This window comes from Musa acuminata, chromosome BXJ2-4 (genome assembly GCF_036884655.1).
Source record: "Musa acuminata AAA Group cultivar baxijiao chromosome BXJ2-4, Cavendish_Baxijiao_AAA, whole genome shotgun sequence".
NCBI lineage: Eukaryota > Viridiplantae > Streptophyta > Magnoliopsida > Zingiberales > Musaceae > Musa > Musa acuminata.
This window is the reverse complement of record NC_088341.1, coordinates 36,755,139-36,776,726: the sequence shown is the minus strand read 5'-3', so window position 1 is coordinate 36,776,726 and position 21,588 is coordinate 36,755,139. Positions and strand designations below refer to the sequence as shown.

Below are 21,588 nucleotides of genomic sequence, written 5' to 3'. Positions count from 1 at the left end.
AAGCTTTGGAGATGATGATGATGGTGATGACAATGACAATGACCCAAAAGGATGTGCCAAAAGGAGGATGCCATTAACGTAAAATATTGTTGACTAAGCTTATCAACTTACAAAGGCAATTAAATGCTTTGTTTTATTTATGATTGTGGAAGATAATATTTAGTTGATTAGCGAATGACAATTTAGGAGGTACAATGATTAGGCAGAAAGTGATTGAGACTCATTGAGTTCGAGTACATTAGGTGTCATGAAATCATTTGCCTACTGTTGCAGCACGCACCGGCAAATTAATAGATCGTCCTAATTGTTGAAAGTATTTGTTATTGAATACCTTTCTTGCTTGATCCAACATATTTATATTCATATAAAATAAAAACATACATATGTATCTGAAAGAAATTTGTGTCCAGCTTTGACCCTTCATATGCCAAAAAGTACATACAATTATCAACCATCAACATACAACAACAGAGGCTCTACATGTGCTTCACATTTCTCATTTCCTAATCAATCATGTGGTACCTTAGTATCCATCTGAGTTTGACCCGTAAACCTAAAAAGTCTTTGCATCTAATTTCAAATCTATCTTATGATACTAATATTTCAAGTCAATCGGAACTCGATACCTAAAAAGTCTTTTTTTTCTCCTCTTTCTCTTTTGAGTAAAATCTATCTATATATAATTTTTTTGGGTTCTATCATAGGGATCAAAAGATAATATCTACATATTGGTTATCTTCTCGGATCATTCCTAAACCTATGAGTTTTTTTATCCACTCAATCATCTTTAGGATATAATTCTAAACCGGTGTCCCCTCAGTCATCCTAGCACGAAAAAGACTCTTAGATATCTCATTTCGTTGAATCCTTTCTTGTTCTTCAAACAATTTATGGATAAGTAGGAGAATAAATCTAACATCCATCTTTTATTATTGTTTTTGTAACTCAGGAGTCATAGAGTATGATATGTAATACCGAACAAGAGTAGAGTTATCTATGTACTTCATCTAACGAACAATCTCATTCTCACTTATCCTTTTCTCGGACGTATGCATCCAAGGACGTACACAATAAGATATTATAGAGGAAAAAACTTTATTTTCAACTCCAACGTTCCTAAAACATTAGAAAAGTTTCTTCGAAAATAATTCTCTCTCTCATGGCTCGAGAGAGTATTCTTTATACAAATTTGATACGAAGATATTTAGGAAGTGGATCATGTCGAGTCGACTTTTATAATGTAAATCGATGATTAAACTAAGACTTTTCACATTTTTAGGATGATTTTTTTTCTAATATTCATAAAAAAAAATAAATACAAAAATTTACTCGTGCATAAAGAAAATGAATCAATTAGCAATGGAGAGCAACTACTAGTCATTTATTCACAAGCAATCAATCACTTATAGTGATATTGACTTCTTTACATCTCCCACTGTTACGAACGCCTACACAGCCGAACATGATATGTCACCCGTGACATAAACCATCCAAATCCATAGTGCTTGCTCTCAAGAAGAGCAACACATGGGACATGATACGTGATCGAAGTGAATTGAGTATTCTGTACTGTCTTGCCGACTAAGTTAAAGCAAGAGTAGGCGAGCATGAGCACAACACGCCAAGCTGTGTCTTTTCCCCATGCTTGGGTGGGTCCAACATGAGTTGTTTCCTATCACTATTATCAAGCAGTTGCTCCACTAAATGCAAGAAAAATATCAGGGTGCAAAAGGTAGAAGACAAAGAAAGATTTGCAGAGTGGAAGGATGAGCCAATCATGATTCGGATTTCAATGTCCCAATTGGTTCTCAGTTAGTCCATTTTGTGCACTGTACTTTGCTTGGTATTCATTCTTGTGCACACATAGGCCACCATGGGTGCTGTTTCACATAATAGAGTGCACAAATATTACTTGTTCAAGGCATCAATCACCTCAACCCAAAAGCATGAGAGAGAGAGAGAGAGTAATAGGAACTATTATTATATGTCCAAGGTCTGATGTGTATCATCATACGCCAAAAAATCTTCTTTCCAAAGAGGTACGATGTGAAACTATTATATCTCTCGGGTTTAATATTGACTATTGAAACATAGATTTAAGTCAAATAACAATAGTTCTTTTTTAGGTGATACTATTTCCAATTTGATGTTTAAAACTGATTTATTATAGTTATGATTGATAATAGTTAAGATAATTACATGAGGAAATATTATAGTTTTGTTAAGGAAAATCTCGGAACATCCTTCTTCGTTTCATTTCTATCATGGTATCAGAGCTACGATATTTTCCGAGCTTACTCACACATGCAATGGGAATTCACTGTGTCAGCTGAATGCTTTCATGTTTCTCGGAGAGAAGGAACGATCATGTCACAGCAGCACCTGTCAAGAAGATTTTGGACATCAATGCACGTAAAAATAGGCCTGCAGGCATCTGAGACATGTCTCCTCCCATGTTCCCCTTCATCTACGTGACCTTACCTGAAACCTATGAGTTTGGGAACTCGTTACGTGATTCCTTACAGATGCAAACACCTCCCCAGCTCGCAAGAGGCCAACCCCCCCATTGCTCTTATTCGGACGACCAGTCTCTCTTCCAGTCTTCTTCTCTCTCGAGTACGATTCTTGTTGCAGTCTCGATAGAGTAATCAAAAGGAGCTTTCTGTGGTGCTGAAGTGCGTCCCACTTCACCGCAGATGGTGGTTTCCAGTCTCCCGATAACAGCATTTGGGAGTTCCTCTTATCGTATCTTTGTTCCATGTGGCGCACAGCAGAGCGGAAGACAGAGAATCCACATGCTCTCATGCTGCGGAGGCAAGACAAAGGAGGATGGCAAATCGGACGAAGCTGGAAGGAGGCAAATGGCTGCCCACTCTTGGCTGTGTCTAATAAACTACTCCATTATTGGGCAGCTCAATCAGGGAGCACGTTGGAAGAGGATAAGGTGGGCTTTGAGCCATTCTGTGTGGGGCTGTGCCAGATTGCTTCCTCTTGTCTCGACCCATCTCCAGCTCATTAGATCTTAGAAGAAGGATAAATGGAGCTATAAAAGAGTAGGAATTGGTAATTCTTGTGAGGGACTGCAGCATCACAGTCAACAAACTGTTCCTTGTTTTGAGTCAGTGGAACAGAGTCGAACATGCGTTAATCTCCGAGGAGTAATGTTTCGTTTATCAGATACGGCCATTATCTTGGATACTGAGGATCTTTGGTAGATTAGGATGAGTATTTATGTGAGGGAAAGCGAAGCCTCCATCTCAATAGCATAGATTCCATCTTCCCCTGCCCCTGTGTACTTCTTTGGCTCGTCGGCTTCTACCGGGAAGAACTCGGTTCTAAGGTCCGTTCTCTTCCTCCTCGCTCGCTGCCTTGGAAGCGTGAAGTGCGCGATGAGAATACTGTGCGACGTGTGCGGCGAAGAGGAGGCCTCGGTGTTCTGCTGCGCCGACGAGGCCGCCCTCTGCGGCGCCTGCGATCGGCGGGTGCACAGGGCGAACAAGGTCGCCGGCAAGCACCGCCGCCTCTCGCTCTCCGGCTCCTCCGCGCAGTCGCGCCCCGCCTGTGACATCTGCCAGGTTCGTCGCTCGCTTCGGCGAATCATGGAGATCGAAGGTTCGATTTTTGGGGCGGGGGATTGATCTTTTTTGGGTGGTGGGTGTTGCAGGAGAAGCGGGGGTACTTGTTCTGCCACGAGGACCGGGCGATTCTTTGCAGGGACTGCGACGCTTCCGTCCACAGCGCCAGCCATCTCACCATGAAGCACAACCGGTTCCTCCTCACTGGCGCCCGCCTCTCCGCCGCTCCCATCCCCTGCTCTCCCTCCCCTGAGTCGGAGGCGGCGGCGGATAAGGCTACCACCAAGAACACCGTCACCACGGCCGATCAAAACAAGGCCTCGGTCGCAGACGGCTCCTCCCCCATCGCTTCCACCAGCGCCGCCACCCCGACCACTGCCACCAGCAGCATCTCGGAGTACCTAATCAACATGTGCCCGGGCTGGCGCGTCGAGGACTTGCTGGTCGACGACGCGGCCGTCGTCGCGATGGAAGATTTCTCCAAGGTCCGTCGGCACCCGTACTCCCTCTGTCTCCTGATCTCTCCAATCTATCTCTGATTAGATCACGATAAAGATTGGATCTTTCCCTCCCCCCCCCGACGAAGAAGATAAAGATCGAACTTTTGTTGCGCAGGGAGACGATCTGCCGCCGTTCCTGGGGGCCGATCTGGAAGCGGTTGCGGAGAAGTTCCCCGTCTGGGCACCACAAGTACCGCAGTTCCCTCCGCCGGCTCCCCCGGCCGCCGCCACAACCACCTCACGCTACCAGCCTTGGAATACCAGCAAGGAGGCGGGCCGAGAGCGGTGGAGCGAGGACCTGTTCGCGGTGCCTCAGATCTCCCCTGCTTCTACTCCAAGCAAGAGGCCAAGGCACACTCCTTGGTACTACTGACTCAGTTAGCTCTACCACTAGCCTTCAATCTTTGTATCGAGGTTCATGCGATGGGAAGCTTGTTCTGGCTGATGCTTCAGAGCCCTTCGTTGTAAAGAACTCAGAAGCTTCAGAATCATCAAGAGCCATAGATGTTTGCTATCATCCAGTTGCTCTCTTTAATCTTTGCTCAAGGTCTTCATCTTGATATTGTCCTTCCAATCTCCAAACTCTGATCCATTTCATGATTTGGACATGTTGAAGCGTGCGTGTGTGTCTCCAAATTCAACTCATGGGATCCAAATCGATGGAGTGTGAGCTATCAGAAACAGAAACGATCCTTATCTCTGCTTATCCACTCCCAACCCAAAAGGAAGTGCTTCAGAATGATGCAATATCTTATTCTGTGGCACTCATTTAGTTAATGCTTTCTTGAACAGTAAGCTTCGTCAGCACAGAACAAAATGTGTGGATGTCGATCTGCAATTGTGGCGGCCAAACTCTCTGTTCATCCTTTTCTTGAAGAATTTGTGCCAAATCTTTTGGAAAAGGAAAACAAAAATAAAATCACGAGAATCCACACAATATGATTGTGCACATAAAGGAGTTAAAAGAATGAGCCCAAATAGGACCATTGATTTGAACGGGGCATCTAATTAGTAGTACTAACATCACGTCGGATTGGTACTTTTAGTGACTGCATTCTCTCTATTATTCAACATGCTACACATGAACAGTGTTCTCCACAATGTTCTATAAACCCCTGTATACATACTTATGAACAGTGTTCTCCACAAACTCGATCCACGAATGTTCTTATTGATGAAAATAATAGTACAGGAGAAAGCTGCAAAAAGTTATAGCAATACCGTAGCAAAGGAGGAAGTTGCAGCAAAAATTGCAACAAAGGAGAAAGTTGCAACAGAGGAAGTTGCAATAGAGAAAGTTGCAATAGAGGAGAAAGCTGTAAAAAGTTATAGCAATGCTGTAGCAAAGGAGGAAGTTACAGCAGAGGAGGAAGTTGCAACAGAGGATAAAGCTGCAACAGAGGCGAAAGCTGTAAAAAGTTATAGCAATATTGTAGCAGAGGAAGAAGTTACAATAAAGGAGGAAGTTGCAACAGAGGAGAAAGCTGTAAAAAGTTATAGCAATGCTGTAGCAGAGGAGGAAGTTACAGCAGAGGAGGAAGTTGCAACAGAGGAGAAAGTTGCAACAGAGGAGAAAGCTGTAAAAAGTTATAGTAATGTTGTAGTAGAGGAGAAAGTTACAACAGATGAGAAAGTTGCAACAGAGGAGAAGTTACAATAGAGGAGAAAGTTGCAACAGAGGAGAAAGCTGTAAAAAGTTATAGCAATGCTGTAGCAGAGGAGGAAGTTACAGCAGAGGAGGAAGTTGCAACAGAGGAGAAAGTTGCAACAGAGGAGAAAGCTGTAAAAAGTTATAGCAATGTTGTAGTAGAGGAGAAAGTTACAATCGATGAGAAAGTTGCAACAGAGGAGAAGTTACAATAGAGGAGAAAGTTGCAACAGAGGAGAAAGCTGTAAAAAGTTATAGCAATGCTGTAGCAGAGGAGGAAGTTACAGCATAGGGCAGAGGAGGAAGTTGCAAAAAGTTATAGCAATGCTGTAGTAGAGGAGGAAGTTGCAACAGAAGAGAAAGCTGTAATAGAGGTACAACAAAGAAGGAAGCTACAACGATGCTACAATAGAGAAGAAGGCTACAACAAAGGAGGAAAGGTGGGACACAGTACCGGTAAGGGTAGCACTAGAGACGCCACAGCGAAAGGAAAAACAGTAGTAGTAGGCAAGTTGCTCTGATACCATGATAAAAATAATAGAAGATAAGAACAATTATTGAAGAAGCTTTATTGAAGTAACTTTAGCTTGAATACATTAACACATCTCTCTCCTATTTATACGTATTAAGAGAGAGAAAAATCTTATCTTCTATCACTTATGAACAGTATAATACCGTAATTTCACATCTCAGCCGTCAGTACGATCATCTGCTTTCAATATCACCCATCCGATTGGAATCGGAAGCAAGCACTCTATTTCTTTCAGTTCCCATCTCCGATACCCTTCTGTTGGGTGTCGCTTTGGACCCACTAAAGAAGCGGCTCTTTTCTCCAATAAGAAAGCGGGTTGTTGAAAAGCGAGTAGGAATTACATTAACTTGTTCTTTCCAAGCCCCACACCCATTCGTCCAACGAATCAACGGTCAGATTACAGCCTTCGGTTCGAGCTGCTCTCATCCGACGGCTATCCATTAACCTCCCCTGTGGGTATATATATCTCTCCTCTCCTGTGCGAGAGGTACAGAGCGGGAAAAGAAGCGTTCGAAGAAGAGAGAGTGACTTGGAGACGGCGATCGAGGAAGAGAGAGTGATTTGGAGGCGGCGATCGAGGAGGAGATCGAGGTGCCCTCGATGGCGACAGCGGAGGAGGAGATCGTCTACAAGACCAAGGTCGTTCGGTTCGTCGGCTGCGGCATCCCGGAAGACCGTTGCCCTCCCCTCGCAATCTGTGAGCCCTCGCTTCCCTACTTCCTACGATTCCTCGTCCAAACGACCGAACGTGGTTTCGCTTAGCGTTCTTGAATGTGTTTTTTGGTCCGATTGACCTGATTTGGTGGTTCTTGAGGCATCTGATGGGGGTTTTGTCGCTTTCTTTTTGGTGGTAGGTGATGTTTTGCTGCTGAGGAATCATCTTAATTTGAGCCTGGACGTCTCGGAGGTCTCGCTGCAGAAGCTGCTCTCGCTCGTCGCGGAAAGATTGATCGACCCTAACTGCAACGTGCAGGTTTGCATTCTTCGAAACTGGTCCCTATACGAATCTTGGTTTGGAGTCATCTCTTGGTGGACTGATTCTTTCTGTTCTTGCATTTCGAATTAGGATGATGGACATGTCAACAATCGGCAGCAGAACATATCTGAAGCAATTGATCTGCTGCCTCGGCTTGCGGCTGGGATCGATGTAAACGTGCATTTTAGGAAGTGAGTCCAGTCGTTGCTCTCGATTGCAGTTGCAGTTTACCATATGAAGTCGTAATTTCTTTATGCTATCAGCATTTCCTTAGTTCAAGCAAAATTATGGCGTACCCCTTGTTGTTTGTTGTATGTATTTATGTAGGATTAATGATTTTGAGTTCACGCAGGAATATACTATTTTCAATCTTCTTGATATTGGTCTACATCATGGTTGGATTGTCGATCCCCAGGTAACCTTATGTGATCATCTAATCCATCTTAGCTTTTGGCACTCGTTGTATCCCCTGTAGGTCATCTTCTACAAGTGTTCTTTCTCTATGCATCTTGAAGAACTGTGGCATTTTCCTTGACATGATGGTTTGATGCCATTCCTTATGTATAAATTTGTTCTGATGATGTGCATTTGCTTACAGTCATCTTTTCATCTTCTGTTTTTTTCCTCTGAAGATATGATTTGCATAGGGTGCTTTGTATTTTTTTTTTTGTTTATCCAAGATTTTGTTGTGTTCATGTGCATTTATGATGTTGTTGCTTATATATTTCGAATTTTGACTGTATGCTTGCCCTATTTTGGTGCTAAATGACTTTGACTCATGTTCTTTAATGCGTAACCTAATTATTGGCAAATTTTAGGATGTATATGGTTTTGTTTGTTTTGATTAATGACTCACACACTGCCATTTTTGCTGTATAGAAATAATGTTTTAGTGTGGCTGTTTCCTTATTCTTATTTCACCCAGTCATTGTTGTTACTTGATATCAAAATGTATCAACCTTTTTTGTTCTTTTACTTCATGGGGCAAGTCCCCTGTGTAATTAAACATGTTATTTTAGTTGTACTGCTTGTTTAAACAGGTTGCTCATATTTTAGGAGTTCGCTGTATATTTTAGATAGAAAGGTACAGGTACCAGTGCTCATTTTGCTACTTTGCTTGAAGTATTTGGTGCTAATCATAATAAAAGTTCTTGAGCTGCTTCTCTGGTGCAATAGAATCATGCTGCCAAAGAAAATATAGTCATTTTATTCTCTATTAATTATTTAGAGATTGGTTTTCATTTTCTCCCCATTTTGGTGCAGTATATACCTACTCTCTGACTATATATCTTGATTTTATGCTATGTTAGAATTGTCTGACCATGTACTGTTTAATGAAATTGTCTAGAAGATGACCTTTTAATTTAAGCTACCTAAAAACTATATTATGTAGTTCATTTTTTTTTATAAGCTTATTGACTTAAGTCAAACTTTTGTTTTTTGTGAAATTGAGAAGAGTATGATATAAGACTTCACTTAAATTGATGTCTTGAGCTAACAGAATGTGCTTAAATGTAGTATCATCTACCCTGAATTCAAATTCAGTAACATTATGATGTCAACTGTTCTTATAATACTTGAGTTTCATACATTTTGAATTATAATTAACATGCTAATATAAGGATAATATAAATATATATATATACATATACATATATATATATATACATATATATATATATATATGTATACATATATATATATACATATATATATATATATATGTATACATATATATATATATATGTATATGTATACATATATATACATATATATATACATATATATACATATATATATACATATATATATAAGTTATAGTAATAAGCATACATATAGTAATTAGAAGTGACGGATAAATTTTAATCGATGAATTTCAAAGGTTGAATAAGTTTCATCATGATTAATATAAGAATCATAAGCTAATTAAGCATTGATGATCATAAGTTTGAGTTTTAAACATTATGGATGTAGAGGAATATTAGCTATTAAGTATGGATGAAGTAATAAAAAATTAAATAGAGATATAAATCAAAGAAAAGTGTTATTCTAAATGTTGAAATATATAAGTAAGATTGAAGGATAAAAATTATCAATTTTGTCAAATCAAATTAAATTCAATAGAAGTTGTTGCAATATTTGAATTATATTAGTAAAAGAATAAAAAAAACTTAAAATGAGAATAAGATTGAATCTTATACCTCAAGGTAATCTCTTAGACCATCTCAAACTTTGTAGCTTTATCTTCTTTATCAACCTAATAACCTATAATCTTTTCTCTCTTTCTTTAGTTATTTTGTTAGTTTTTTTTCATACAGGCTATAGGAAATCCAACTCTAAGGAATACTAAGAAAAGAAAAACTTAGTTCTTTCTTTACTATATTTAGGGTTTCAATTTTACATATTTTAGGTAGAATTTTTTCAAATTCTACATTTGTCGAGGATCTCAAAAACTATGAAATAATTTGTAAATGCCCTATATACATAATAACAAAGGATAAATGATTAAAGTTTTGATGCATAATGACAATGTTAGAAATAATTTTCATAGTCCATAATGACAATGTTGGAAATAATTTTCATAGTCCATAGTGACAATTATCATTACATCAACCAATAAAGTCAAAAAGCAAAACCTTTAGCCATTTACATCATATAGCTCTTTCCAACCATTCGATCTCAAGAGAAGAAAAAACTTTTCTTTTTTTTTCTCGAATGGTTATTTGCCACAGACGTGTCCACGTTCTAAATGAGCTTTTGTATGCAGGTTATGCCAAGTTCATCTGGTCAGGGGTCATTGACACATGCAGCAAACAGCGCGATAAGCAGCGGATTTTTCTGTAGACATTCCATGAAATCATCCTTGCTGACATAGACATCAGCATCAGTATCAAACAGTTGACGTAGCTGCAAAAGTGACGGGTTGACAATCAGTACTTATCATAGTAGTCGAAATAAACCAAGTATCAAACAGTACAGAAACTCACGGTTTCACTGTTGACTGCACAATGCAATGTTGACTGAATGACACGGCCGATCTACAGCGAAGATGCAACCAGATTATCATAAGTTAGAATGAAACCAGGAAGCATGTGCATGAAAAATACCTGTTCCAAGGAAGTATGATCCATCGTATCATCACTGCTGCATTGTGCAAAAGCCGTTTCACAGGCCCTCCAAAATGACGGTTGTTTCCTAATCTGTGCTGATCCAGTCAAAAACTGCAGAGATTGAGCACAGGACTCTCAAATTAGTAGCAGCATACTTTTGAATGCAAACTTCCAATACAACTATATATATATATATATTTTAATTTATTAAGAGCTTAATGATAGCCCAATTATTACCTGACGAAATGTTATTGACTGCTTCTTTTCCAAGTCCAAATATCCAAATATCTGAAAAGGAATGAAATCAGCCCAAGCCAAATTTCTTTCTTTATGGAAGAAATATCTGAAAAGGACATATACAGTTGACTTCCTCCAACACAGTAGAAATGAGAGCTAATGATTGACAAAAGCCTAATGCTTTCTTCCAACTTCACCAAGAAAAAAGGCTTCACTCTTGAAACTATAAGACAGCAGCACTCTCAGCTTTTGTTTATAATCATCACCTATTACAAACTCATGCTCATAACACCAAGTGGTCTAAGCCTACCAAGTTCTAATATTCCAACACGTAGCCAACAAACAGGTGCACGATTATAACATCTGTAACACTCGTTTTCCTCCAATACACTTTCTATTTAAAAGAACTGATAGATGTAGCATAATATAGGCTCAACCAAACATTACAAGATTGGACTCTATGTTAAAGTAGACAATTGTACAAATCATCTGAGAAGTTATTCTTTTGCAAGTTAAAAAGGAAGCATGACAAGTATGACTAACCTTCTCAGATAGAGGACTGCACCCCAACCCATAAGCATTCAGAAATCCATGAAGTTCAACACGTCCACTGCCACCAACCATATTACAAGATCATATAAAATTTTCATCCTAAACCTTTGGTAACAAGTTAGAGCATCATGGTTTCCCGAATAAATGTCATATGGCAAGAATCAAAATTTAGACTACTGATCAACATGCCAATCCAGTATATGACAACATCTGGCATAAGCTCTAAGATAGGCCAACACTGACACAGTCTTGGCTAGCATACGATTTGTTCTGCTACAGCTGTAAAATGACCATGGTGAACATTATCTAATATGGGCTACCATCCCAGCATGTGCAATCCATGATCCAGAGAAACTATTTCAACATGAAATTTGAGATTTGTCTGAGACTTACAAGGAATCTGGGTTCATGGAAAGAAACCGCTCCAAAATGACCACAGCTTCAGATGTGCTTATGTTGAATGACTGCATATGAAAAAAGTAAACAAAATTAAGAAAAAGATCATCAGAGAGACACACTAAAGCCAAGCAATCCATCTTCCCTTAAGTTAGTATATGGGTTACTGCCTCTGAAAGCAGACAATGAACACTACAATAGATTTCCTTAGATAATTAAGAAAATATCCTTGGACACCTAGTTCCATGAGTCGAGAAAGTGAAGGGCTCTTTGCCTTACATGTGCCAGTTGGCACGCATTGGAATTAAGTGCTGTTTTGGTATACCCCACAGCATGTTGGTGCATTGTATGCTGCCCATTGTGGATCAGCATGACCAGCACTTGCAAATAACAATATTAATCCAATTGCTTAATATGCACTGTGTAACATTTTAATTATGTCCTGCAGTGAAGCTTGGCATACGAACGAAATTGCATTTTGCTTCAGATAAGTATGAAATTCTCCAGCACTTAAAAACATGAGTTTTGTCATTAAGTTCTTCAAAAACATAGTTATAGAATATAAATAAAGCACATATTATGATACATTCTATAAATAAAGCACATATAATGATAAACAAATAAGCGCTAAGAGTAGTACCATATCGCCGTTTAAGATGTAGATATGTTGCTTTCACTATTACTTTTCTTTAAGTTGTAAGACTTAATGAATGAATAGTAATCATTTCATCATCAATGGATGATAGTTGCATCGAGAGGCTAGATTACATATATGCAGATGGAGAACTCACATTTTCAACCCATGCCATTTCAACCATATAATTTGAGCATCTCTCCTGCGAATGAAGATCAAAGCTATAAGAGAAAATGATGACATAAAAGCATCTTTCCTGAGCAGCATTTAGAAAATGGTCTACAATTGCAACCAATTCTCTAATAGATCCTATATTGTTTATGTAAAAGTGCCCTAAAATTTTAACATAAAGCAATGGAAGTTTTATCAACTCTCACTTTTTCCTTGGGAATAAGCAACAGTAAACATATGTTATAGGCACGGTATGGCCTCCAAGAATAATAGCTTGACAGTTTGGATAAAAAAGTTAAAGATATGCGATATATATGCTAATATGAATCTACTAATGTATGCAATAAAACATATACTCTAGAGTCTAGACTAACAAGAACAATATTGCATAAGAAAACTAGGCATAGAATACACTCGTAACAAGACCACTAGTTCACAATAAATAGGTACAGCATGGGAAAAAAAGCATATGATCAGCGAGTGCAATTTCTGCCAGCATCTCAATGTTGACCTGGGAAGAAAAATGCTGATCAAACTTTATCGTGTCAAGTTTAGGTTGAGCTCACAAGCAATACCCCGTGTACACATTATTCTATGGAAAGAGAAGCACAAATTAAGTGTGGGTATCCTGCGGTGTTAGCTCGTGCTTCGTGTGTCAAGAATTTACTCTTATCGTTGCTTGAAGATTACAAATACTAGAGTTCAGCTAAGATAGAACCGGTCTAGGGCAGTTTGGTTATATGTGCATATATTTTTCTAGTGCATCTGTCAATCTATAGTTATTTTATGACACTAGTTCTGTATCAAGGTTACCAAATTACATTTTTTAGCATAAAATTAGCCAGAACAGTCCATAAACTCCAAATTGAAGCAAATCTCTGTTTTTTGTGAATGAATATGACACTTTCAAACCGAAAGAAACTAAAGGAATATATATGGAGTTGACAGATACGACGGTCTAATTCCAGAGTAAGATGGCCTGTTGATTTATACCAAATTCGGTTATCAATATTTCAAGATTAAAGATGGTCAAACAATCAGTTGAGTTCAAATCATGACAATTTTACACCTCAGACAAATCTATCTGCACAAGGTGACTGGATTCCGTATAGATTATCTGAACATTGTTGACAGGGCAACTGAATCGATAATTAAGAGAATATCATGGTTTTATTAGCAGAATTTTATATTCATATTTGAGGGCCAGGTCAATGCTAGTGCCTGTGTAGCAAATTTTATATTGCATAACTCATCATCTTTAAATGGTGACAGCAATAATCTAGAAAGAGAAAAAGAAACAATTAAGAAGCAATAAGTTCATATCAGATAGCAATGAAGTACTTCATCAATTGTAAATATTGTTATAAATGTGGAGGCTTGAATTATATCTTCAGTATCTTTTTGACCCAGTGTTGTTTTTTCTCATGAATTAGGCAGCCTAAAATCAAGGTTTCAAATAGCAATCCGACACCGGTTGTGAACAACTTGTCAAACTATTGAAATACTAAGATACTGAGCAGTATTATATAATATGTATTGTCTGGTATCAATCGACAAAGAATAATATAAAAAATTAACAGTGTATCAAGCAATCCTAAGTGGTATGCTCCATTACCTATGCTTATTAAACCAGTAAATATTAGTCTTATGTACCGGTCCAACAGGTATTTGAAACCATGGTCTAAATATAGTATGCATCATGAACAATAAAAATGGACATAAAACAGGAAGAATCGTTCCTTGATAAAATAAACAAATATTCTTCACCTTTGCAAGTTCGGATGCTCTTGTAAGAAGTATCATGTCACCAAAAGAATGAGACGTCGGTAGAACATTAAGTGCATTGGCCATGGAGTAGCTAGTCTGCAGATTTTTTTTTTCCAAAAACATGTTAGTTTTACCCTTCTTTTTGTCCAAAAACAGCATGTTAGCGCTAGCCCTTTTCTTCCATATTATCAAGAAAATTGCAATAAACCAGTGATGTGTGTTTATAAGGTGCATGATATTATATAGAGCTGTCTTTCTAAATGTTCAACCACAAAAAAAGTAAGGAATCCATAAAGTGCTGTATTGATCAGATCATCAAGAAGCCCAACCCCACTAATAGAGAATAATGCACTATCAATGGCACTTCTAGATTCATTATAAAAGCTGCTTAAAGAATGACAAAGGCTATATTGTGATTTTAAGTTCAGAATCTTCCATCATATCATATAATTTACTATTGTGATTTTATTAGTAGCAGAGAGAAACAGAGCAAATAAGAAAAAGGGATAAGCAAAAAAAGCAAATTAGAGAAATGAAGGATTCAGTTGTAGGCGGTGTCGTTTGAAGGGGAAAAAACCTTCCAGTTAAAAAATACCAGATTAGTCTCTGCTGCTTGGTGCTTTGGTAAATTGAATGTGACAACATGTTAGTGCATATTACACTTGATTACAGGTGCCAACTGGTTGTCTCCATGTCAGGTTGAGATGCACATAATAAAACAAAACCCTAAATCAAGACCCGTCTTGTTATAATTATGTCAAATTCAATCCCAATCCCAACCTACCTAGTACTTGTGTGAATCCATGCAACCTGCTTAACTTGTATGATTGGGTAACACTCCCCAATAAAATGCACCAGATATATCTCACCCATAGACCCTCTTGCTCTCTTCTACTCCACCAGTATGTGCATCAGGTGCCTGCTATCTTTTCAACTAGGATAAACAGAGGAATTTCTATCCATTTCCCACTTGAAATATCCGAAGGTTATTCATGTCGAATCTAGGGTTGCAATGAAGATGGCTGAGCAAGGCTCTGCTAAGGCATGACTCAACTTGTTCTCATGGTTCTCAAGCTGGGTCAAGAGCCTGAAATGATATTTGAACTTGCCTGAAGCTCAAGCTAAGCTCAGCCAACCTACACTCAGATTGTTCTAGAAACAAGCTAAAATTTTTCTTTTGTGATAGATTTACTTTCTACGGAGACATTTGTGCTTGTATGATGTATGTGCAGCATTTACATAGTCCTCACCTCATACATTTTGAGTCAAATCCTTGTCTTATCTGGCTTTCTTTCCCTTGGGACAAATTCTTGTCTAATCCATGTGTACATAAGATTTAGGTGTTGTACAAGAGAGAGAACCCTTAATTTCATATGAAAGGGACTCAAGTCCTTTCCTTCTTTTCATATTATTCTTGTCTGATCCAGCCGTCTATCCTTCATCATAATGAAGTTGCTTCTCCAGGACCAAGGTGACTTCATTTAGCTCTGGTAAGTTATATGGATCCTTTTCTATCATTTGGCTCTTTCAGAGAAACTTCCTCGGCAAACAAGGGAGCCCCAAGTGGTATTCAGTTAAGGTCAACAATAGCTTTCATCAATATGAGAAAACCATCTTATCTCTCTTTGTTCTGATCAACAATACAGAAAAAACTTCACACCCGCAAGAAGATTTTTCTTATTTTTGGTGCAGCAGCTTGCTTGTCAAATATTACATAACTTCAAGAGCAGGAACTAAAATAAATACCAAATGCACTTACACTATATAATATATATATATATATATATATATATATATATGAAATACATGTCATCTTTAGGAAGCTAGCTTTTAGAAAATCTAGCAAGAACTCATTAATGATTCAAAATTTGCTAAATAGACGACTTTCCAGGTTCACATTTTCTCCTTCACTTCTCTTCTTCTGTTTTGCACAATTACATTATAACAACCACAACTTGAGGGAAAAAAGATATCATTTGCTAGATATAAAAATTTTGAGATTGAATAATCGATGAGGAAAATAGCACACTTCTTATCTATAGTCCATCATAAAAAAGGGTCACAATCATAATGTGGTTCTGATATAAGCATGAGAAGAATAGTGGGCTTCTTCAATTTTTCATGATCGATTGCCATCTTAACATCAAAAGCATTTTCCTTTATCTAAATCTAAAACTTTAGCAATAATATATATGAGATGGCACATATAGAAGATTAAGTATACAATACTATTCATGATAAGAGAAATTAGAAATCTTAGCATCAAAGGGGAACAAAACATTATTTAACTAAGCACGCTACTGATTTGCAGAAATTGTGAACTAACATATATAAATAAAAAGTTACATTTTAGAAGAAAATATAACAAGTGAAACTGCAGCATGTTTCGACAGATTTATTGATGAATAATATGCTCACCCTCTCTGCAAAATGAACAGTGTTTTGTTGTTTGCTCTCATCTGGGAAGACCACAGGAAGGTATTCCACCTGTCAAGTGAAAAAATGAAATTCTTGTTACAAAATATATTAGTTCAGCAAATTCATCAAATATGTTAATCTGAAATTATCAAAATCCTCTCCTGTATAACAAAAGGCTGGTTTTGGGATTCATTTTTCTGCTGAGTTAGGCTTGGCCTTGGATTAATAATACACTACATGCATTAATGTCAACATGTATTCAACAACAGAAGTAAGCTACTCTTTTACTTACCCTGCACAAGATAACAAGTCATATAACAAGTAGAATATATTTTATTGATGAAGAATTAAGGTTTTCTACTTCTGAATGCAATATGTGATTATGTGGCAAGAATAAAGAAAGTTCATTTACTTTAACGATCATAACACAGAAATAATATTCAATAAAAATGTGAACTTAAGAAGTAAGCTAACTAAATACAACATTATGATATAATCAACTTTTGGCACAAAAACAGTGTAAAGCCTAACATATATTTTCAGGTCAAATCATACCTCCATGAAGTTGTGAAACTGTGTGAACATTCTAAACATGAGCTTCAGCAAATTAGCATTCCCCCTAAATAAAATGAAATCAGATGTAATACAAAAAAGGACTAATAAGAAAGATACCACAAGTAAAATTCTCACCAAGATTGGTCAAAATGTATGTATGGATATCGAACAACCACAGGTTGTACCGGGAGGCCTGGAATGAATGCACCAAGCCGAAATGATATGAGGAATCTCCCATTTGTAGTGGTCCCCTCCGGAAATAGCATAACACGTGGAAATTCATTGGAAGACGCCTTTCTCTGAATTCATGTCCTAGAAAGCATGTTTCTGTATCAAATAGCTAATGAATGGATTTTATTTTGTTTAATGCTTCTTAACAGGCAAACTCTTAAAGTTTAGTCTTCTTTCTATCCACGAACTGATGAGAAAAGTAAATATATGATGAAAGATCTTCAAAAGAAAAATGCAAAGCAAATCTAATCTAATAAAAAATGATCAACAAGACATTTACAGGCAATCATCTAGAAATCAACTCGAAATAGAGAATATCATACATCAAATAGTAAACCAAAATAATATATATTACATATCAATCTCTCACAACTAACAAAATGGATAAAGACCCATTAATTAGTTATGCTCAATGAATTTGTTGTGTATTGATTGATCAATGCAACTAGAGGACCACTGAGCTTGAGATTGAATTCTAGGGAAAGAGAAACACCCATTCCATTTGCAAATATCAGTCCAGTTTTAGCAGCACATTAGACGAGATTAGAAAGTTCTGTTTTGTTATGGCTGATAAATTAATATGTTATGATGGTTGATATCTTCAATTGATTGGACCATTAGCATTTCAGTAAGCCAGGACTCTGCCAGATTAACTTAGTCAGCACTTGCTTCATTAGAATTGAGTTAGTTACTCAAAGCGGGTGTAGAATGCAATTTATCACCTAAATTGCCTTAACCATCAATTATTCACCCATAAGAATGTAGGAAACCATCACAGAGGGATGGCTGGGCACAGTGCTGGAGCCGAAGATCATGCTATTTAAACATTGGTCATCCAGATTAGAGGTTCAGCCAAGGCACCCATCTCTTGAAACGTCTCTAATTGCTAACTAAGCCCCCAAAAAGACAGTGCTTACATGGACTCAAACTAAAAACCAAATAGCATCTTTATGCCTCTTTCCTGATCCAAAAAAATTCCCTTATTGGTAATTGGATGATCTATGAAAAGCATTAATTCCATCAACTTGTAAGGATGAAAGAAGCAAAATGTTGATTATATAATTACAGGGAAGGGACACAGAAGATAAGACAAGATATGTATGTGCTTTAGAAAACCACATGATCCGCCCCTAATTTTCCTAGAAGGATAGTAAGAGTTAGAATATGTACCGAAGAATAAAAAATAAAAGGAACATAAATCAGGCAATCTTAAGATGTATCCAGATTAAAATATAGTGAGTCATAATGCTAAAAATTCATATTTTAGATCAAGAAAAAACCATCCTGAAGCGAACATCACATAAAATATTCATAGCTTTTCCTTGTGCTATTATGCAAGCATCCTAAATTAGCATTAACCGCGGCTCCAAATTTGATGGACATATTCAAGAATTCATCTTTTGAAAGACAGCCTTCAAACACCAAAAATAATCAGAAATAATTATGAATTGTTCTAGAAGGGGAAATACATATATTCAGCTCGCAAACTTGTAAGTTTTCTACAAAGCACATGATATTTAACTTTGATTTTTGAATGACCACATCACCACAGCAACATTAATGATATGCTCTATGCTCAATTTTCTTATCTACATATGCAAAAAAAAAAAAGTTACTTTGACAGTTTACTAACAGATAGACCACATCTCACAATTAGCTAAAAAGTATATCTTTAGTAGGGTGATATAAGTTAAACCCAATATAGCTTATTATCTTGATAAAAAGTATGAATGCACAAGACAGATAGTTCTTGAGCTAAGAATTGACTGCATCACTCAACAAGTTCCAAAACCATTATACCTTTATTTCATGAATTGCGAGCCTCCGCGACTGAGGTGAGAACCTGTCAACATATATAACCTACGAAGCATGTTAACGTAAAATGTTTCGATCAGACTACATTGTCATAACATATAAAAAATAGAAAAATCAGATAAATAGAACTAATAATTTTTTTATAAAAAAAATTCCACTCAAGAAAGTGACAGGTCCACCTGCATTGCTCTGACAATAGTTCCAACAAAGGGTAACGCATCATGTGACTCGGAAGCAACCATAGTTGGAAATAATTCATAGAAGAAGAATATGGGCTCGATGTATGAGACATGATTACAAACAACTATAGGTGCAATCTCCCTTGAAGCAGGTTTTCCTTTTCGTTTGATCCAATGGTATCTGACAAAATAGAAGCCATAGAAATAGGTGCTTATAAGCTATAAAAACAAACATTTACAAAGGATAAATGAAATTGATAATATAGATTACATGTTAACTTGAAAAGAGGACAAACTCCATGCAAAGAATTTAGAACCTTATATATACCGTTTATATTTACATGATTGCACAATTGGGAAGAAATGCATAAAACACATTCTAGATATCACAATTCTGAGCATTCCTATAGAAAGAGCTAATAGAAAGTTCAAATGTGACTTTCTTTACTTTTAGTTTTCCAAGTATACGAAATCAAATTAAAACTGAAGTTGTTTTGCATTTATCAAGTTAAGAAACTGTATCAGCACATCAGAGTATTTAACATTAGAGGTGCAAATGCAAGTGATGCAGTCCTAAACAGAGCGTAACACAGACTTGAGCAATGCTTGTGCATGGCTTGGTCCTTCGTGGGCCGGGCTCGAGTTGTCATATATCAGTCTCATAAGAATGGTTGAACTTGTGCAAGGACATTGGGTTAGCCAACTAATCATAACTCTGCCTCAGATTGTGTACTTATATTCACCACTAAAATTTCAACTGTACCTACCACGATATGGGAAGGATTATCACAGCTCTCAAGAAAACAAAGCCTGAGAGAAACAAGAAAAAAGCGACCTGATATATGCTGCTAAAAGTATTGTTACTACTTTGGTAGTTTCATGTTGACCTAATACCTATGTTTACTGTTTGCTCCACCTCCAGAACCAAGATGTACCTTCCAAGAAGATGTGTTACTCCATAGATTCAGACAAATAGTTATATATAAAAGCAACACTTTGCATGACCAGTTTATCCTTCATAGACAAAACAGACAGGGAGATCGATGCATAGAGAAACTACAGATATGGAAAAGCAGGCCTAGAGAAAGATCCAACGAAGGAATACAACAATTACAGGAGACATCCTAGAAGGCAAGCTACCATTAAAAAGCAACCAGGATATTTGATGTTAGTGGTCCATTTATGAAACAAAAGTTGATGATCAGTGTTTGCACGGGGAACCACATAGTTCGAGATACTCATCTTTTGGTGCATCAACAACGCAGGAGAATATAGATAAAAAGAAACAGAACATGCTCGGGCCCATGAGCTAATAATTATCATATTTACTACATGTAATCCGAACAGATTTATCATCGTCAAAATTTGATGTGCGTTTCTTGATGAAGCGTTGACCAACATGCTTTACGATTATTCACTTGTTTTATTTTTTGAAAAGTACTTTTCACGTCTACTAAAACCAAGAACCAAGAAACCCAATTGACATTCTTGACGACTTCGGCATCAAGAAGTACGAACCAAGAAACCAGGAAACCCTATCGATATTTTTTACGACTATTAGCATCAAAAACTGATCAAGAACCACGAAAACCCAGTCGCACACAACTATTAGCATCAAGGACCAAGAACTGAGAAACCCTATTGCACTACCGTGTAAATGATCTTTTTCCGATTTGTCTATGGAGAATATGCTACAAATTCCGACTCGCCCGGATCGTCGTCAGCTAATAATTCGGATTACGACGGAAATGAGACAGAAATCAGTCGAGATTACCCAAAAGAAAAGAGGATGCATCGGGCGCAGAGTCTGGTGATCCACATGGCACGGCACCGCCACAGAGGCATGGGGCTCTGCTTGTCCTTCCACCCGCACAGCGCCGCCACCGTCGCCAAGTACCCCACCGCGATCACGATCCCGAAGAGCACGAGCCGAACGGCTGCGATCGGCAGGCAGAGGATCGTCTTGCACCACTCGTAGAGCCCGGCGATGGTGGGCGTGTGGTTGCGGAACGGGTCAACGGCGCTCATCGGCGGCAGGGCCAGCGGCGGCACGCCCAAGAACTCGAAGGGGTTTTCCGGAGGCGTGGTCGCCGCCTCGCTCCCTCGGTCGATGAAGCCATTGACGTCCAGGGAGACTTCGGGGGCGCGATCGTGAAGGAGGGGAGAGTTAAGATCGCAATTAGGATCCGCCATGGGGTAAAGAGTAGGAGGAGGAGGAGGAGGAGATCTTGAGGAGGAGTAGGGGGCAAGGAGAAGGCGCACCCGATGGGGTGGGGTGGGGGTGACAAGGTC

General features: G+C 38.0%; 3 protein-coding genes across 3 annotated transcripts; 2 read left to right on the top strand and 1 right to left on the bottom strand.

The window, feature by feature from the left end:
• The first annotated feature begins 2,949 nt into the window (after positions 1-2,949).
• Positions 2,950-4,592, top strand: LOC103979328 (B-box zinc finger protein 20). Its single transcript, XM_009395439.3, has 3 exons — positions 2,950-3,575; positions 3,665-4,060; positions 4,191-4,592. Exons 1-3 carry the CDS (start codon positions 3,390-3,392, stop codon positions 4,446-4,448), a joined length of 840 nt encoding a protein of 279 aa, XP_009393714.2. The 5' UTR covers positions 2,950-3,389; the 3' UTR covers positions 4,449-4,592.
• A 2,167-nt stretch (positions 4,593-6,759) lies between these two features.
• LOC135609288 (uncharacterized) lies at positions 6,760-7,457 on the top strand. The gene is made up of 3 exons (XM_065102394.1): positions 6,760-6,952; positions 7,110-7,228; positions 7,322-7,457. Exons 1-3 carry the CDS (start codon positions 6,856-6,858, stop codon positions 7,424-7,426), a joined length of 321 nt encoding a protein of 106 aa, XP_064958466.1. The 5' UTR covers positions 6,760-6,855; the 3' UTR covers positions 7,427-7,457.
• A 2,295-nt stretch (positions 7,458-9,752) lies between these two features.
• On the bottom strand, positions 9,753-21,588 carry LOC135610630 (lysophospholipid acyltransferase LPEAT2-like). Its single transcript, XM_065105385.1, has 14 exons — positions 21,071-21,588; positions 19,297-19,477; positions 19,103-19,162; positions 17,207-17,370; positions 17,072-17,135; positions 16,517-16,585; positions 14,099-14,194; positions 12,318-12,362; positions 11,524-11,594; positions 11,122-11,188; positions 10,579-10,629; positions 10,339-10,452; positions 10,219-10,269; positions 9,753-10,138 (listed from the first exon to the last, which is right to left on the bottom strand). The coding sequence occupies exons 1-14, from the start codon at positions 21,487-21,489 to the stop codon at positions 10,019-10,021; spliced, it is 1,572 nt and encodes a 523-aa protein (XP_064961457.1). The 5' UTR covers positions 21,490-21,588; the 3' UTR covers positions 9,753-10,018.

Coding starts and splice junctions, on each gene's coding strand:
- LOC135609288 (XM_065102394.1), top strand. CDS start 6,856: ATGGCGACAGCGGAGGAGGAGATCGTCTACAAGACCAAGGTCGTTCGG. Junction 6,953..7,109: donor TTGCCCTCCCCTCGCAATCT/GTGAGCCCTCGC, acceptor TTTTGGTGGTAG/GTGATGTTTTGCTGCTGAGG. Junction 7,229..7,321: donor ACCCTAACTGCAACGTGCAG/GTTTGCATTCTT, acceptor ATTTCGAATTAG/GATGATGGACATGTCAACAA.
- LOC103979328 (XM_009395439.3), top strand. CDS start 3,390: ATGAGAATACTGTGCGACGTGTGCGGCGAAGAGGAGGCCTCGGTGTTC. Junction 3,576..3,664: donor CCGCCTGTGACATCTGCCAG/GTTCGTCGCTCG, acceptor TGGGTGTTGCAG/GAGAAGCGGGGGTACTTGTT. Junction 4,061..4,190: donor CGATGGAAGATTTCTCCAAG/GTCCGTCGGCAC, acceptor TTTGTTGCGCAG/GGAGACGATCTGCCGCCGTT.
- LOC135610630 (XM_065105385.1), bottom strand. CDS start 21,489: ATGGCGGATCCTAATTGCGATCTTAACTCTCCCCTCCTTCACGATCGC. Junction 11,595..12,317: donor AAATGGCATGGGTTGAAAAT/GTGAGTTCTCCA, acceptor TTTCATATGCAG/TCATTCAACATAAGCACATC. Junction 11,189..11,523: donor TCCATGAACCCAGATTCCTT/GTAAGTCTCAGA, acceptor GGTTGGTGGCAG/TGGACGTGTTGAACTTCATG.